Raw genomic sequence first — 19,276 nt, forward strand, 5'->3', positions numbered from 1 at the left:
CTCTTCACTTTTTCTGTTACCAGTGGCCCCCAAATTGACTGATACAGAAATCTGGGCTTTTTTTTCATCCACATTCAGTATCTTTTGCTTACTGTTTGAATAACTCTGAACAGCCATTACTTTCCCAAAAGTCCAATACCACAGGAATATCTAACGAGCTAAGCTACCTACAGAACCATGGTTACTGAAACACAGCCCTTGTCACTCATACCCACATACATCATATCTCTGAGGTGTAAATTGTGTTTCTCTCCGTTAGGCCCTTTCCATCAAAACTTCCGATTTAAGAAGCAAAGAGAAGACAATCTGTGACTAATAAAAAAATCTTTGTGGTAGATCTTTTTCATTGCTCATTGGGAAATGCTAAGCAAAAGTACTTCTTACATCACCTAATGTCCTGCCAAGAGCACACTTTAACTGTTTGTCAGATCTGTAGATGCTAAACTTATCCATACAGTTCTAATACTCAGCTAGTGAACAGTCCTTGTGCTCCAGGTAACTAGGTATGCAGTGGATTTGTAAAGCCAGTTTTGTTTCTGTTCTTCCAGTTATTTCTATAGCCAAAGAGGTTTTCTTCTTGTGCGATCTATCCAGAATAGCTTACCGTAAATTTATTATTGGTTTAATGTTATCTGAGACACTTCACTGAGGTTTCTCTTGCTTTGATTAGTTAGCAAATGATTTATTGAAGAAAAGCCCATAATAATACCCTTTCTAGTGACACAACCGATTTAAAAGATGACAAAAAGAAAAATATACTAGTACATAGAGCACTTCAAAATAATGAATCACTGCAGCCAAAACATTTGATGTGAAGCATGCCACTGTATAGAAAAAGTTATAGGAATATATTGGTATGGTAAAATTAGAAAGATCAGAATAAAGGAATTAGTATTTCATTTTCATCTCTACTATTTATGTTTTTCAGTCTACATTTTAAATTCTAACTAGCGGCTTTTTATTACTGTTGTGATATCGATCAGTCAATCACTGTGTTACTTCATACATAAGCAAGAATAAAATCATCTCTTTTCCTATCCTTGGCTTATTAATATTGCTATTCCTTGTGAAAAGAAAGAAATGCAATGCAGATTTTTTTTTTCATCTTTTGCTTGCATGATTACAATCTGTAGCTATGTTCAACTGGCTTCAGGCTAAAAGATAATCAGGTCTAGATAGAGTAACATTCTTTAGGGAGTTAGAATATGAGGTGGAAAATTCTCTGCAGATTAGCAAACACATTTGGCAAGAAAGATTTAAATTACAAGTCTCATTCATGCTACATAGCATAACTGCACAAACACTTTAAATCTGGAATTATGCTTTTAAACCTTTAACATAATGAAGACCCTTAGCAGTGAGATTCAGCAGTGATGTTGCAATGAATAATAAAACTGAAGAAAATACAACTGCTGATAAAATCATCAGGCAGATGGGGCTGTCTGTATTGAGGATATGATATGTGTATTGTACATCTTCACTTAGCAATTTCTGTTACTTTCTAATTACGTCCCCTACAGCTTTAAATTAGGAGTATATTGTTTTAGAGCTGGTAGGTTTTCCCATTAGCTTGCATGTGAGGATGCAGTTACTTATCAAAGCAGCAGCATCCTATAAACTAAGCTTTCAATATGTATTTATTGATATAATTTTTTCAGTTTGCTCTAATGCAGAGGGATAGGTACTGTGATGCCAGTTTATTCAAGCCGAAGATTTGGCCATGAATTTTTAGGAACAAAAGCTTAGCACAAGTTTTCTCACCTGACTGCACCATTCAGGCATATTTTTACCATGAGAGATTTGTAGGACTTTTTTTCAACTTGTATTTGTCTCATCTCACATGTACCTAAGCTACCTTATGGAAAGGTACCCTGCTTGTCATTGTCATCTTGTCCCCCTCTGTTCACTGTTCATGCATATATAGCCCCTTTCAACAATTCTTTTGGACACCGTGTTGCCTTGCAACCCCCGAAATGCTAGTTGTTTTTTTGTACAAGCTGCATTTAGGTATAATACAGCCTTTCGTTTTACGTTTAGATGTCAGGTATGCTGCTTACTGACATGTTTCTTATATGGCCTTTCTCATCCACCTGTATGGCTAAAACTCTTGCCAGGCTTTCATCTTTCCTGTCTTGATGACTCCAGTATCTTTTTCCTTCACAGATGTGGTCTGATCCCATTTGTGGCTATTCATAATCTCCCAGTCCCTTGACAGCTTCTTTCTTTGCATCTTTCCTCCAGCCTTCCCATTCTATTCTGCATCAGACATATCCCTCTTGCCTTTACTTTAAAACTACAAATTACCTCTCTTTTACTAGCAGTACTATTTAGAACTTCCTGACAAGAGCTTCCCAAAAACCCCCAAATCAATTTCACTGTCTCTTTTCAGATCCCTTCTTAAAGCCAGCTGTTGCTAAAGGAAACTCTTGCAAAAAATAGGCTTCTGTTCTGCATCTAAAGCTCTTCTTGAGCATTTAGATAGTTTATTGTGTAGTAATTACTCTGTAAAGTCCTTAGGAGAAGGCTCTTTTTTTCCCTCTACATTTAAACAGCAGCTAGTTCAGGAATATCCCAATCCCAGCGTAGCCTTCCTAGAGAGCAACATTATAAATAAATTCACTGGAAAGTTCCAGCAGTACCCAGACAGTCAGTGTGCTTTCCAAACTCCTTTCCTCAACGCGTGGCAGTAAAAGGTTAGTAGCGGCAGTATCTGTGGTAGTAAAAAACCTGGACCTTTTACATATGGAGATTCTTCCCCCTTTTTTCACACAGGCAAGATTTAATTCAGTCCAGCTTCAAAAATGTAAGGACTTAGTGCTCAGAATCATTAAAGCCTTGCAGAATTTTTGTTCTGGTTCTTCAGTGTCTGTTATTTACTTCCATTTTTTGTCAGTCTAAAGTTTATTTTGTATTGTTGTACTGAGATTTTATGTGGTCTACTTGCTGATTCATACTGGAAATTATGGTAGTTAAAGCTCAGTTTCCCAGAAGATGATTCTTACTTCAGCAAGTCAAATATTCACATGGTATCTCCTCTACTGTGTAATGGCAGCATTGTATGTAGCATTTTTTAGAGGTGAGGCATAGAGCCTTGCATAATCTGGAAAATTCTGAATTCCCCTGCGTTTCATTACATTACTGTTTTTTTCTTTTCCTGTTGAAATGGTGAAATACTTGCTCTGGTCTGATGGGCACCTCCCTATGCTTTCAAAAAAATTATGTTCGGGTGTAGAAAATGTCAGCTCTTCTGCAGCAAAGCTAATCTGAGTTTTATTCTTCTATTGTATTACTTTATTAATATTCCAAATCATAGAACCACATAGGTTGGAAAAGACCCTTAATGTCATTGAGTCCAACCCTAAATCTAACACTACCAAGTCCACCAGTAAACCATGTCCCTAAGGTATGGTGACTCAACCACTTCCCTGGGAAGCCCGTTCCAATGCTTGACAACCCTTTCAGTGAAGAAATTTTTCCTCATATCCAATCTAAACCTCCCCTCGTGCAGCTTGGGGCCATTTCCTCTCATATTGCCTGTTATTCAGGAGAAGAGATCAGCCCCCACCTCACTACAACCTCCTTTCAGGTAGCTGTAGAGAGCGATAAGGTCTCCCTTCAGCCTCCTCTTCTCCAGGCTAAACAACCCCAGTTCCCTCAGCTGCTCCTCACAAGACTTGTTCTCAGGACCCCTCACCAGCTTTGTTGCTGTTCTTTGGACATGCTCCCTCACCTCAATGTCTTTCTTGTAGTGAGGGGCCCAAAACTGGACACAATATTCAAAGTGCTGCCTCACCAGTGCCAAGTACAAAGGGGCGATCACTTCCTTAACCCAAGACCAAATCAGTTATTCACAAATACTACTTGCAGTACTGAATCATCACTAAGTCCAATTGAGAAGTCTTCAGCAATGGTTTATAACTGATCATTTTATTTGCCATTTCTTTCTGAAGTATAATATTTCTAATAATCTAGTTTCTGATCACACAAATAAATTGCCAATTTTGCATATTTATTCATGACAATAAGAAGCTGATAAGGAGGTAGAGCAACCACAAATCAACTCCCTGCTCTGTATCAATTTTATGTAGCTCCTTGAACAGTCATGTATTCCTAGATGCAAAAAAGACATGTTTTGAGACACTGTCACCTAGCAGAATTCGCAGCTTCGAGTTACATATACAAAGCTGGAGGGACAGAGCAGGGGAAAAAAATAGAGTTCAAAGAGTAAGCTGAAGCTCAGACTTCCATTCCCTGGGATGATGACCCAAATCACCTGATTCCACATCACACTTTCACATTCATGCACTTTTTAGCTGTTTAGTTTAATCAATAATGGCTAATGATAAGCAAGGTGGAGCAGCTTCTAGGCACTGGGAACCTAGAGCCTCTCTTTAGCATGTTCTTAGTATCTAGGAGAAATGAACATGAAGGAGGTGAAGCGGGGTTTTGAATCTAAGGCTCACATAACTTGCTCTATTAGAGTTGAATGAAAAGGGACTGCGAAATGGAACTACCTCTTTTTCACTCAGCTTTGGGTTTTTTGAGGGCCATGTCTCAGCATCAGATGGTCAACAGACCTCACTGGCAAGACAGGTCATTCACTAGTTTGTGAATCCCAAAGGATCTTCAGACAACCAATACATGCATTACCTAGTGCTAGATAAGCCCCCAAAAGATGTATTGGGGTTTAAAAGGATGAAAATTAAGTGTGGGAGGGCTCTAAGGCAGCAGCTCTAAAGATTCAGATTTCCAACATATATGAAGTCTCCTATCTAAGTCCTTTCACAGATCTGTGCCTCATTCTTTTTGTTCCACAGAATACTACTTCCTACTTCATTTTGGGAAAATAAAAGAACACTATCTCAAGTAGATAATACAGTATTCTAAATGATGCACACTTTGCAGTATAAATGCAAAATCCAGACATATACAGAAAATAGCAGTTACTTTGTAATAGTTACTATCAGAGAAGTATCATATAGAACACAGAGATAAAGGTCCCATAGTTTAAGGCACAACCTCCTTCCCAAAGAACTTACAATAGAGATTAAAAACAAGATTAAAAAAGCTTATGAAATAAAATTACTCCGCAAGTCTATTTTAATTTAAGGTTATTTTAAGATTTTCAAAGCCACATTGGAAATTAGGGTTACATTGATTTGCAACTCAGCTTCTATTTCCTTTATACAGCCTTGAAGAACTCAGTTCTGATATTCTAAAAGAATAAAAAAGTCTCATTCCAGACTAGTAAAAAAGTAAAAAGTAAAGTAAAAAAGATTATTTCATAGATAGAAGTCAGAAAGATGGAAGTACCATCCTACTAAACAGGTTCAGAGCTCCTAATATTTGATATTGATTTGTGTCAATAGCCTACTCGGTGTCAACAGTGAACACTAGATTGGGAATGAATTCTAGTGGGACAGGAACATTCTGGAGGAAATTCAGAGTCACTAACACTTTGACTTAGTTACAACTTTTTAACATATTTTAATATTTTTTTTAATGTTAAATGGATTGTTGAAGATGAATAAAGCAATCAGATTTGCTGAAACTTGGTGAGTGTAAACTTGCTAAAAATAACCTAGATGTATCAAATGAAATGACAGCAGGACTAAAGATCAATAAGACTATTTTTTTTAGTTCTAGTTTATAATAGCAATAGGAACATCAGTGCAGGGTGTTTCCTTGGGATTAATGTCCTGCTGTCATTGGGGTACGCTTTCCTCATTGGATTTCCATTAAGAACAGTTATGTTGTGTAGTACTGGATTATATTTAATATCACTACCATTGGGAGCTCAAGTATCCAGCTGAGATCCAACTTTTCAGTTATGTAGTGGAAAAGTTACACTACATCATCAACTAGTTCTCTAAAAAGTTATTAGCATTTCTCATAGATAAATTGTTATTGTTTAAATTTCACCATGTATTAGCCTGTCACCTGAATAATCTGTCACTGAAGAAAACGATAAAGCCAAAGTGACATTTTTGAATAATAAAAAATTCCAAGCTGAAATACACAGAGTTAGAGTCTGAGTTTTACATATTTCAGTTTACAAAATCTCAGTTTTACCAGTCTAAAATGCAGAGTAACTCCTCTGATTTAGAAATGGAATTTTTCTTCGTTCTAATCTGTAAAACTGAGAACAGGATCTGATGTCATGTGCAGGATAATAAAAGCAATTGTATTTAAAATGTAAATTTAAAGAACACTAAAGACATGATATACATAGCTTGTGATCTATCTAGAGAAATACAGTAAGGTAAATTCCCATTTTTAAAGTGGGTGTGTGAGTATACCCTGTATTACCATGAACTTATTAAATTATTTTCCTGAGAGCAAACTGTCGGCTGGTATAAACTGCCATAGTTCTGTTAGTTTTACAAACATCAGAGAACTTACTCCAGTGCAGAACTGCCCTCTGATTTCTAGTTTTCCAAATAGCCTCTAGATAAACCTTTTGTGCAGTTTGGAGAGACTACAAGAAACCAAATTTTGAGACGACTAGAAAATTAAAACTGAAAATAAAATGAATTATTTCTGGTTTAAGCGTATTTTAAAGTTAACACAAAGTTATTTAAAGTGAAGGAGGGTTTGCATTTTCCGTGGTTATTTCTAGTAAGAAATCACTGATAAATTATTTACTTTATGTATTTATGTATTTATTTTGTTTAATGTATTACCTTCATTAAAAATATGCAGCTTTTAAAGAAAAGATAAACCAGTGTGTTTTAAAAGTTAATTTACAATAGGAAATTATTTGTGTGCATGTTTCCACATGTGTTAGATGGAGAAGGTTTGAGATGGAGAAGTACAGATTCTTGTGATTTGTCTAAGCCAGCAGTTTCTCACGCAGTCCAAATGCATGTCTGCACTTAGTTGGGTTTATGTTTGAAAAATTGGACCCTTGCCATTTCAGGATTACCAAAATGTATTAAGTACTTAATGAATTTAAAAAAAAAAAAAAAGCATAATATTCTGAGTTTGCTGTTCTCTTTTCTCTGCTGAATGAGGGTTACCATCTCAGTGATTAAATCAGCACCATCATTTAGTCCGATCCTCAGTTTTATTTCCGTTTTCAGTGCAGCCAAGAACTGAATGATACGTGAACTAAGACCAGGTTCTGTGAGTCTTCTACTGTACTAAACTGTATAGCAAACTTAGACCTCCTATGTCAATGAAAGTCTCCTGAATCCGATTTTGTCCAGTTCATCTGCAACTCTGTATTTGCAGCGAGCAGAGACATACTGAAAATATTTAGTAATGTACAAGAAACAATGCTAAAGACCAGCATAATCTCTACACTGGGTATTTAAAGAATTATCATGACTAATTTGCCAGATAATAAATAAAATTAAGTTTTTGACTATGTTAAAATATTTTAAACAGAGTCAGAAGAGTATCTCTGGTCAAACCTGCAAGCAGGTTCAGGCAATTATTTCTAAAAGGCAAGGCATGTGTTCACTTCCATTACTATTGACTTTTGAGACAATGGCAAATCAGGATAGCAGCATCACAGTCAGGTTTTGAAGATCTCATTCCCTAAAGCAAATATATTTGTGCTGGGGATAAAAAGACTAACTTCACTGCAGGATCTTGAATCATTATTCTTTGGGAATGGAGAGAAAGTGAGTTCATCAATCAAGGAGACCTGCAGCTGGATAAATTGTTTTAGAACAATTAGTGGCTAACTGTTTGCTAGGCAGCTTATGTAAATACATACCCAAATACTTAGGACCATTGGGGAATTCTGTGGTGACCTATCTGCTTCCCTTTTAATGTAATAAAGTTACTATACTTCAGAAAATCTACAGTTTGGTAAAGTATCTGAAAACAATTTGCAATTAACTCTCAGGCTGATTGTTTAGTAGCACTTTGTCACAAATCTTCTGTACTTACATGACTTCAGAAACATCTTAGGAGTATAGCTGAGGGCAAAATGTAGCTAAGTATGTGAATGCATATAGCTCTGTTTAAACATTTTTTTTAAGTCTAGTTAGAAGACCACAGTTGTCAATTTATGTGTTGTGTTTATGGAAAACATTGAACACAATGGGGTTTTTTAATAACTAGATTGGAAATGTACAAAAATTAAATGACTACATATTCTAACCAGTGAATTGCTTTTTTTAAGATATTTTAAGATTCTTGTTAAAATACACATCTTAGATACCATTACCTAGTTATATAAACCAATAATAACATTTCCTGTGAAACTAGTGAGGATTTAGCAGTGTATTTTGAGGTGTGACTTTCTTGCCTCACCGTCATTGTGAGTTGTTAAATATCTGTCTCATTTGGAGACTTTATCTGGACCTTTGAATACAGCTAATGTTTAAAAGCTAATAGAATGAAACAATTCATTTAGAAATATTAGAGCAAGCCACAGAGCTGATAGTAGAACTGCCTTTGTTTAAATGTTCTACAACGTTAGATAAATTAGTCTTAATAATGTCTTCTTAAGCTTACATTATCTTTCCTTTTGAAAAATAAACAGCTAAAAGCATTGTCCTCTGCTACCAGCCAATGCCAATTATTCAGAAAAGTCTTTGCTTTGGAATTGTATGTGACGTTTCAATGCAATACTTGAACAGTTGAATAGAAGACAGGATTTTTGTATGACACTGGTTTATGTTCAGTATTCACGTGATAAGTTTATTTAAAAGAAGCTGAAGAGAATAAGAACGTGCTTATTATTGTAAATTAAGCATAAGAGTTACATGTTCTGTCTGAATGTCTGTCTGCTCTTTCCCCTGACAGGTTGATAATGTATGGTTTTGTGAAGGCCATGGTACACACTGGCCAGCTAAAAGGATGGGAATTCCACTTCACTGACTGTTTATTTTTTGGATCGCTGATGTCTGCCACAGATCCAGGTAATCATTTAAAATAAATTACTTTTCCAAAAGTCAGAAGAGTAAATAAGACATAACTGTGTGTGCTGTAGAAATGTTCAAAGTCTCTGTTCTTGATTTTTGTATTCCCATAGCTGTTAACTGTCTGATATTCTGGTCATCATAAGTCAAATTGGCTCCTGATATCCCTTGTGTTTGTTTTAGTAACTGGTCTACCTATGTTTAGCTCACGAAGTATATAAATAAAGTTGCTGGGGAGACTGGAAAAACGTTGTTCTCCAGTCTTCAGGATACCTATCTTGTCATTGCTGATATAAGAACTGCCGTAACGCTGGAGCCTTGTGGTTAATAATTGAGACATTGCATTCATGCGTGATCTAACCCAGTTTAAAGATATGGGGAACACAACTTTCAGATTTGGCCATATAAATACTGTTTATAAGGTATTGGTTTACCATATGAATGCAGTTTTTCATGATAAATACAACTCTAAAAGATAGATACCAACAGGTTGACTTGAATTTGCAGGTGTGATATTTAAATCCTAAAGTTACAGCAGATACCAAGTCTGGGAAACAGACTCAGTGAATTTTGGAATCACGGAATTGCAGAATCATTTAGATCTGAAGGGACATCTGGTCTTCGAGTCCAACCTCCCAATCAAATCAGGGCTAACCTCAAAGTTAGCCAAGTTTCATAGATTTGTCCAGGTTCTATTAAATTGAAAATGTTAATATCAGAGTACTCTGATATTAAAAGGAAAGTATTGCTTTTTGCATCTGTGGGACAATAGTGAAGGAGGAAGTGAAAAAAGGATTCTTTGATATGTTATCTACAAAGAGACAAAGAACAAAGTCTGCAAGGGTACATTGGGTTTTTGCAAAAATTTTCAGTTTAGCTGTTACAGAAAGTGGAACAGAAAGCATTTTGTGATGCGCATGACATGCTGTATTAGTGTTAACTACCCCTGAGAAGCCTCTCTGAGAAACTTATGAAATCTTTCAAATTCATGGATATTAAAAGAAATGACAAAAAGCAACGTTATTCTACAAATTTGTTCCATTCTTTAATCAAACCCTCAATATTTAACAGAAGACACTGAGCTTGTGATTTATCATTCGGATGGCTTAAAAATATGGTGCATAACAATGTATTTCCACAAAACTGGTTGTTGCAATATTCCTGTAAAAGCTGCATCAAATTGTTATTCTCAAATTAATCCAAGCATCCAATATGCTGCCACTTATAAAATCGTCCAAGTACTTTAATAAGATTCAGCACATGATTGGAGCCTATCCTCAGAGCAAGAAAAAGGCACAGAAACTGAAAGCACAAAGAAAACCTAAGAAAATAAATTGCTTGTGGAATAAAAGGTTGCTTACAGCTTCCAAATACATTTCTTGATTGTGCTATGAATAGAGTTTTTCAGTTGGCTTAGTTTCTTTTCCCATTTTCCAGTCCAATACTATTTAGTTTCACAAATGAATGGGTTGACTTATGAGGAGAAATACAGAAGACAAATGCACTGATTTTTAATCAGTGGTGATTTAATACTATTATAATAATCTGGAACAATCATGAGGGAAAAAAAAAAAGAGAAGCTCCTCTTGAGCTGGAAGGAATGAGAAGTGACAAGGATTACTTTTCTAAGGTTTTTAAATAGGCTTGAAAAGCTAACACTGTAGTTGAGAAAACTACTTCTAGTGTGACAAACTATCATTAATTAATACTGTTTGTAATTTCTTTTCTGCTTATATGAAGTGTGCATGTCCAAGAGGTTTTTTAATTTTCTGTCTTGCTCCTTCTGTTATCTATTTACAATATTCTAAGCTGTTTCATGTTTTCACTAATTTTATGTGTAAATTTCAGTCCCTCAAAAACTTGGAGAACTTTGAATTAAATTTTTGCTTAATTTAATGGTAGACACTGCTGAAAATGTTTCATTGTGTTGTAGGATTTGCTAATGAATTTTAAATTCAAGCCATGTGAAGAGCTCATTGGAATTCCAGTATCAGTTAAAATATGGTCCCCTAGAGGACTGATATATACTAGGGCATAAAATAATCAGACTAATGATTTTATATGTGATATCTAGCTTTAAAAAAAAAAAAAGAAATCTCTGGTAAAATGTTGTTAGTGTTATAGAAGCAGGATAGAATAATAAATTGCTGTCCTAAGATGAAATAATAAATTCCTGTCAGATTTGCTACCTGATTTTTCATTTAATTCTTCACTGTGTAGGATTATAAGCTCACTTCAAAAAGAGATTTGATTTCCCTTGGCTGCGGAAAGCAATTAAGTCTCAAAAGATGTTAAAACCTGATCTGTTGACTTGACAGAAGTTGTTCTGATTGAGTTCCTTATTTGTAATAGTAAAGATGACTGGTAGATGTTTACATGTTAAATGAAGAATTTTACTGCAAGGGCAGTAGGCAAATGCACACCAGTTAAAAGCTGCTAACATTGTTAGAAAGGAGGAAATGTCATAGCACTCTGTAGGTTTTAGTTGAGAAGGGTATTTGAAGATTTTAATACAGAGATTTTTGCATAAAATTAGTTCATAAAAATTGCTCTTATATGCTAGGGGTTCCCTTGTATAGAAAACCAGCACTTGAACTAAGATTAAGAAATGAATTTATGACTAGATATACTTGGGACTGTGCTTTGCTTTATAGTCTGTGATCGCTAAACATCTGTGATACTTAGGGATGCCTCAAAAAACTCTCACATCTCTAGAAAGAAAAAGTAGAAACTTTAGGGACAAAGCAAGGTTACTTTCATTTTACAGGAAATATCTCCTTCCAATAATTTATCATTTTCAGCAGAAAAGGTTTCTCATTTCCAGACTTCAGGTCAGAGGTTTAATTTCTAAGGAATAAAGTTTTAAAATTCTCAAATTCTCCCTTCACTAGCCTTTGATTTAAAATGTCAGACCAGTATTTATATTTTTTTTCATTCTGATCAATAGATATCATTTATCATGTAGTTGAGGACATCATCTCTTCTTGTTATTTCATCTGCATAAAACAGCACAGGTTTCTCTGTTTTGCTGTTGAAAGTGTTTGCCTGCTGTTTGTATTATGTTTTGATTTCTAATATAACCTGACTCTGGAAGTTTTTTGGTGTGATCCCTTCAAAGGGGATGGAGCAGTTCCTCCCTGTGTTCTGGTACACGCGTCACTCATCAAGAGCAGCAAAGAGACTGAAAAAAGTGCTGGTGTGGGGAGCAGAGCCCCCAGCTCTCCATCCCTGAGCACCAGAGACCAGCAAAATGAAACTGCCTCATGTGTGAGCACGGATAAGGATATTCTGAAAACAGCTGTCCTCTGTGGGTGAAAGGCAGACAGAGCAATAAGTGCCAGAAACAGGCTGCTTCAGGGTACCAGTAGTTGTAATGGAATAAGGTGAATGACAGAATAAAACTGGCACATGAATGAAAAGATTTGACCTCTGCCTTAGCCACCAAAAAATAAGTGGAAAGTACAACTTTGGCAGTTTGTCTTAGCTGTTGTTATTAACACATTCTGTGCAATGACCTTCCAATCCAAAGACATTTCATGTATCTTTAGCACTTCTTTTTTTAAAACTTCTGACATTTCAAGCATAGAAAACAGATTTACCCTCACAAGGTTTGCTGAAGCACAGCTATTTCTGAGTTATATGAACTCCCTTACCTTTGGTCATATTGATAATCACAAGGCTTTTCTCCATTTGAAGTTACTATGGTTACAGCTGAAGTGAAGATGCGAGTTGCACTGCTGTTGTTATTGATAAAATTGGGTATTTATCAGAAAGAGCAGTTTCTGTTTCTCATAAAATCAAAGGATTTGGCATTAAGAAGCATAATTTATAAACACAGCAAGATAATACATTTTATACACTGGTTATATAAGACTGTTTAAAAATGTGTTTTTAATTAAAATATTTTTATGCTTTCTTCTTATTCACCACTGAACTAATCTGTGAGTGGCGTGACTGATTAGTAGGGAAAGGAGACTATAATTAAAATTGGAACTGTTATTTTTAGAGGAAAATGGATAGGAAATTTAAGTAAGATTTCTCTCATCTTACTTTCTTCCCATTTGATACTGCCCTCTTAAAAGAATTTAGGCTCACGAGCTGTGAGAGTTATTAATATTTCTAGTCAGAAGGTTGAGGTACAATAATACCAGTACTTTACATACTGGTCTCATTTATTTTCTGAGTTTCCTTATTCTTTTAAAGCATAACAGCAAAGAAGTACGGGATACAGTTAGCTTAGGGATTGTTGTAGTTTGCTGATATTTCAGTTACACATACTTTTTACAGGAATTAATAACAGGCCAAATTGTTTCTACATATGTCCAAAGATATCTTTCACAACCCAGCTCCACAGACACTTGTTCTGTCTCGGGTACAACCAAAACCACACTAGGCTTAGCATCTAACAGATGTTACCTCAGTCCTTGGAGTCAAGAAAGTGAATCAGATTTCTGTTGGCAGAAGTACTGGGAAAATCTTAGCTGCTTCACTATTTCATGCTTCCCATCACTGAATTTTTCAATGACATTCACAATCCTTTCTGAGTCAGGAGCTCTGATACACATGACTTCTATTTGTATCAGTTTTCTACTGGCACAAAAGATGTTTGTTTGCTGTCCCTGAATTACCTGTCCTTCTAGCCATCTAGTTCTTTATCTATCTCCATCTCTGTCCTTGTATGCTTAGATTGAAATAAGAGATAAAGAGATAAGAGATACTTTAAGTTTTATAGTACATATTGTATCTAATGAATTATACAAGTCTTTGAGTAGTTACCACACAAAAAACAAGCCCTACGTACTGTTCCTCAGAAGTGCCTTCAGAAAGCCAGAGAGGGCATACTCACTGCAGTGCAGTATCTATGATCTTTACTTAGTTATGAAGGTTCTCACAGATAAGATACATTACTGAAGTATATCATAGCAAGTACTGAATTTTTAAATTAATTCCCTTGAGTTTTAAAGTCATCCATCAGACAAAACATGATGTGACTACTTTGAACAGTGATGACTATTCATAGAGTATTATTCTATCCAGTGAATAATTTAAATTAACTTTTTTCAATAGCAGAGTATCGCGTCCCTTTTAATATGCCCATTCTGAACTATAACCATGGATTCTCATAGTTAATGAAGGCACGTGATCTTTAGGAAATGACTAGACAGTGGTTGGCAAAATGAGGTGAAAATGTTTTACTGAACTCTTAAACGGGATGGATGTGCTAAAGATTATGCAGTTCTCTGTTCTTATGCAGATAATATGCAACATTTTCATTAATGAGTTGGCAAATGCAATAGAAGATGCTCTTTAATGTATAATACTATGATGAGAGGAGATCGCAAACACTTTGAAGGACAGGATTAGAACTCAATGTGATTCTTGCAATGATTTAAAATCAACAAGAATAAATGCTACACTTAGAAATCATCAACTTCATAGATAGAAAATAAGAAATGAGCATTCACTTCTGAAAAGGATTTCAAGTTTACAACCTGAAAATGAATCATCAGTACCAAAACATTGAAAAAAAAAAAAGAAAGCAGGATTTATTAACACGTTCTACAGCATCTTTTCACTCTGTTTCTTGAAAGCAAGTGTCAACTACAGTACTTGGATCTCATTTTGGGCAGTCTGTTTCAAGAAAGATATGAGCTGATTAGAAGTGGTTAGAGGGCCAGAAAACATTACTAAAAGGAGGAGATTGAAAGAAGTGAGTCAGTTTAGGAAGGAGATGCCTGAAATGAGTCTTTGAATAAGCAAAGTATTGCTGGAAAGAAAGAGGGGATAAACGTGACAAATTATTCACGTCTCATTAGACCAGGAACGGAAATTACAGACTTGAAGAGCAGGAGGGAAGATTTAGGTTTGACATTCAGGAATAACTGCATTTATAAATTGTATGAATACTGAAGAGCAGGTTGGTCTCCTTTGGGAGTCTGGAACCAGCATCACTTCAGTTCTTTAAAAACAGATCAGGTATCTGTCAGCAGCGGTATGTGTCTTGGGCCAGGCAAACATAGGGACAGAGCAGAGACCAGAATTCCTCAGTCAGGGACAGGCAAGGTTGCAAAGAAGATCCAATAACCTCCATTGGGAATGGGAGAAACATTTGAAATGGAAGATACTTTCCGAGAACTGGGTGAACTGGAGTCTCCCAGAAGAGGCAATTGATACATTACTATGTTGGTTGCTTTATTACTTTGCTTTCATTTGAAAAGATTTTTGGGGTAGAGTTGGGAGAGAAAGCAAGAAGAGAAAGCTGTTTTCTTAGGAAGCAAGAGGAAGAAGAGGAATGTGTAGGCATCTAATTGGTTTGGCTTGCTACACGTACATACCAACAGTACGTTGGACTTTGATTACTATTTCCTTTTTCTTCTGTCATTATTACAGGGACTATTAATGTGAGTCCAAACTAATTAGCTAATAAGCAAAAGCTGGAAATGGAAAATAGTTTTAGAAAACAAGTCTGTTGTTATGCCAATGACATCAAAGAATGGGAGACTAAATTGGGCCCACATTTAGCACATTAAGGCAGCATTACTAATCAAGCAAAAACCTGAATATAGATATTGGTGAACCAAGAAAATATCTTCTGCCAACAGAACTTCTTCCTACACCTTTCAGCTGTTCTGGGGAAAGAACTCTTTTCCTAGTTTAAGTTATAACTGCACTGAGAGTAGGTGAAGTTACCAGGATGGTTAAATATAACTAGCTGATTTAAATACAGCTATATCAGCAAATGTTCAGCTACACACATCTCCTAAATTGTCTTCTGTAGAATAATACTTTGAAAATTCTTCAAAGATAACACATCAACAGAGATCACTGACATAAAATCTCACAGGAGAACTGAGAATCTATTTTGGGTTTATAGACCGATTTTTAGATTACACAGATATTTAAGTGCCGTTTAGAAAATCTTATCAGTAATGATTTTAAAGTTCCAAGAAATGTTATTAAGACAAAGCATAATCACCTGTTCATATTTTTGTGTGAATTTTCAGCAGTCATCTCAATGTAAAAGTATATAATTTTCATTTCTGAAATGTCAGATGTTAACATAGTATCCCAGAGGCACTCCTAATCTTTGGGATTCCTGGGCTATAAGGATTAAGTCAATTGCACAATTATGTACTAGAACGAGCACCACTGAAGCAGTGAGTTACTGTGTAATTTTTAACCATACAAATAATTGGGGCCCTTTACATTGAATTCTGTTTGAAAAGAGAAAGCTCTGCTTCGTCTATGCAAAAAGAGAATAATAACATCAACACAGAGTGTAAACAGCCTTCTTCATTTACAGATTATGCAGTGCTAGGTTGATCTTGGGAAGGATTGTAATCCCCTGTTCACAGGTAAGGAAACTAAGGCATAAAACGATTTAGGCATCCTTTAATATCTATAGGACTTAATTACCTGAATATGAGCATCTAAATGCCCTTGAGGATGTGTGTCTAAATGATTTGCCCAACTTCAGTTTAAATTCAACACACTCTATTTTTTTCTATTGCACTGATAAGGTAAAAAGCAAATGTAGCACATAACTCAGGGAGAAGGGAGTGACTTAAATTAACGATATGCTGAAGGAACCTTAAAATGGCTTACAAGTATCAGAGAGCTGGATCTGGATGAGAGGGCTTCACAACTACAGATATGCTACACTTAGTGGTTATGCTGCTGGTGGGTCAGGGTATAAGGTTATTATACATGTTCCTCAATGAACATACATAACAGATAGAAAAGCGTTATTACATTCCTCTTAAAATAGGTAAAATGCTACTCTCGTCACACACAAATTCCATGGCAAAACCTGTCTTTTCAGCACTCTTATTTCTCCTTGGTCACAAGATCACAGTCCTTTATGCACAGTAAAATATGCTGTGACATTTTCATTTATGCATGGTTCTCTGTGTGACAGGGAAAGTTTCTAACTCAGCTGAAACAGCAAAACTCATAGACTCGCTGGATTTATGGATCTTATATACTTCAGTTGATCCCTTTTAATTTATTGTATCCACTTAGGTAACAAATAGGACTGGACTTCTCAAAACTCACATTCTAACATTGCTTTATTTCTTGAACTGCCAGAGGAATATGAAAATAACAATCTCTCTTTGCTTTTTCTCCATATAGTGACAGTCCTTGCTATTTTTCATGAGCTGCATGTGGATACAGATTTGTACACACTCCTGTTTGGAGAGAGTGTCCTAAATGATGCTGTGGCTATCGTGCTGACATAGTAAGTACACCCACCCCTATTCTTTACTTGGTAAGATAATTACAAGCTTTAATTGATGATATTAATTCTCACTGATATAGCTTGTGCAATTATAGATATAACAAGATTTGAAGATTTCATTACACAGCTGTAGTTCTGAAGTTGCTCTTGGTTTGTTAAACACCAGAATTCTAATATTGTTAATGGTAACTTTGTATCCAGAATGCAATTTTCATTCATTTTCTTCAACCTAGAAAGCAGTATATTCTGTAAAATGTGTAAATTTAATTTAATATGATTTATTTTCTCATGTAGACAAGATATCTCAAAAGAAGTAATGCTGAATGAGCACCTAGGACATAGGACAACTATAAAATTGGAGATAGGTTCTTTTTGTTTTTTGCAATCTATTATTTTCCAAGATTAAGACCACAAAGTGGTATACAGTAGCTCAGTTCATCTAATTCTGCCTACTGAATCTGACAGAGCTTCAGCTGATAATATTATCTTAAATTTATATATAGCCTTTTTATTCTCAGGAATCCTCAAACAGATCACAAATGATGGGCCAAAATCACAGAAGTATGTGCAGTCCTAAAAACACAGATGCTAAGTACATGATTAACAGGCTCTCAAGTTAACTCCACTCTACATGTATTATATGCTTCCTGGAGCTTTGCTAGAAATACAAATAATCCTCTCAGATAATCTTAAAAGTAACAGAACTCTGCAAAATCAAATTCAGTTTTCCATGATTCTTGGAAGATGCTGGACAGTAAGCCCCAATTCAGTGACACCTTTCTCCTTAAAATACAGTTCCTTGAACTAGGATCTGTCCTATCCTTCAGAAAAACAGACTTTTACAGAGTTTACAGTCATTAAAAAGTTAGCTTTGTATTTTGTCTGAAAACCCATGGAAAAACTTATAATAGTTGAATTGCAAAAAAACCCAAACAAAATTGCTTCACAGCACAAAAAAACAGTATTCCTAATTAATTTCTCATTCTCCAATTATCAGTCTAGTTAAATTCACCTACACTAAACTCCTCACATTATTTTTAGAGCAGGAGTAATATTTTCAAACGCTGTCAAATGTCTGAGCACAGTATTTCATGATTAGATACAGCACGACTGTCACATTCAGTGACTGTGGTTGGAATGTGTCACTTAGGAAAGCATCTAGTCCATCAGAAAATAAAATGTGCGAAGGGAAAACTAAGCAAAGAATAGAACCCCAGTAGAGAGAACAGATAAAAAGGCATGTAAGCAGCCATTAGAATTGGAAAGAAGTATGTAGGTGGCAAGAAGTCTGAGATTTTTTTCTCTCTCACTTGGCTTTGTTTAATAAAGGCCTAGACATTTATAGCTCATTTAGACTCTTCATCTGTCAGTGCAAGGTTCCTATAGACTGTGGAACAGTTAGGCTACAAGCAACTCAAGGAGACCCAGAACATTTTAAATGTCTGTAGTTTTCAGTTGCTGAGATGTCAAAGCACATGGATCTCTTCAAAAGTCCAGCCCAACTGCAAAGCAAATCTAGAAAACAAGTACTATCAGATAGCGCATGATTCACGAGTTTCTAACCTTTACTCTTCCCAGTATTCAAGGCTACATTATGACCCTCAGCCTGTGCATGGATACAGAAATCTATAGGAAGAATCCCTGATGTAAATGCTGGCTATTTCCTTCTCATGTTTTCTTGGCTGTACACAGGAGATTATAACTCTTACTTGTCACTGGAAAACTAGTATATTTTCTATATATTGTGCGACTGATCCCTTGATTTCTCTAATATATTTAGTCATTTGTAGAGACAGAGGAGAATATGTGGCATCATCAGTTTCACATTTAATTAATTTCTGTCTTAAATAACCAGCTTCTGCACAAATACAATGTTTCTGCAACCCGATACCATCTTCCTTCCTGTAGCCTTTTAAGTAAAGCTGTACTGTTAATAATGTCAGCTTCAGTGCATTAACACCCCACTAAACCAAAACAAGTTGAAATGAAGAATATGATTTTTCTGTCACTACAAAAGAACAGCAAGGGTTTTTTCTCTGTACCATCCCTTTTCGGCTGGCAGCGAGTCACTCCTGCAGATGTTAACTGGGCTATTCTGTTAGTTGATGAATGACAACTGAAGTATTCTCTTATTCTATTTTCTGTTTACCATTACATAGCG

General features: G+C 35.6%; 1 protein-coding gene across 1 annotated transcript in view; it reads left to right on the plus strand.

Annotated features, from left to right (window-relative positions):
• SLC9A9 (solute carrier family 9 member A9) overlaps positions 1-19,276 on the plus strand; it is a 212,752-nt gene that overhangs the window by 39,092 nt on the left and 154,384 nt on the right. The window contains exons 5-6 of the mRNA XM_074153102.1: positions 8,761-8,876; positions 17,010-17,115. Of these exons, the coding sequence (XP_074009203.1) occupies positions 8,761-8,876; positions 17,010-17,115 (222 nt within the window). The remainder of the gene's footprint in view (positions 1-8,760; positions 8,877-17,009; positions 17,116-19,276) is intronic.

The sequence above is a fragment of the Numenius arquata genome, chromosome 9 (assembly GCF_964106895.1).
Source record: "Numenius arquata chromosome 9, bNumArq3.hap1.1, whole genome shotgun sequence".
Taxonomy (NCBI): domain Eukaryota; kingdom Metazoa; phylum Chordata; class Aves; order Charadriiformes; family Scolopacidae; genus Numenius; species Numenius arquata.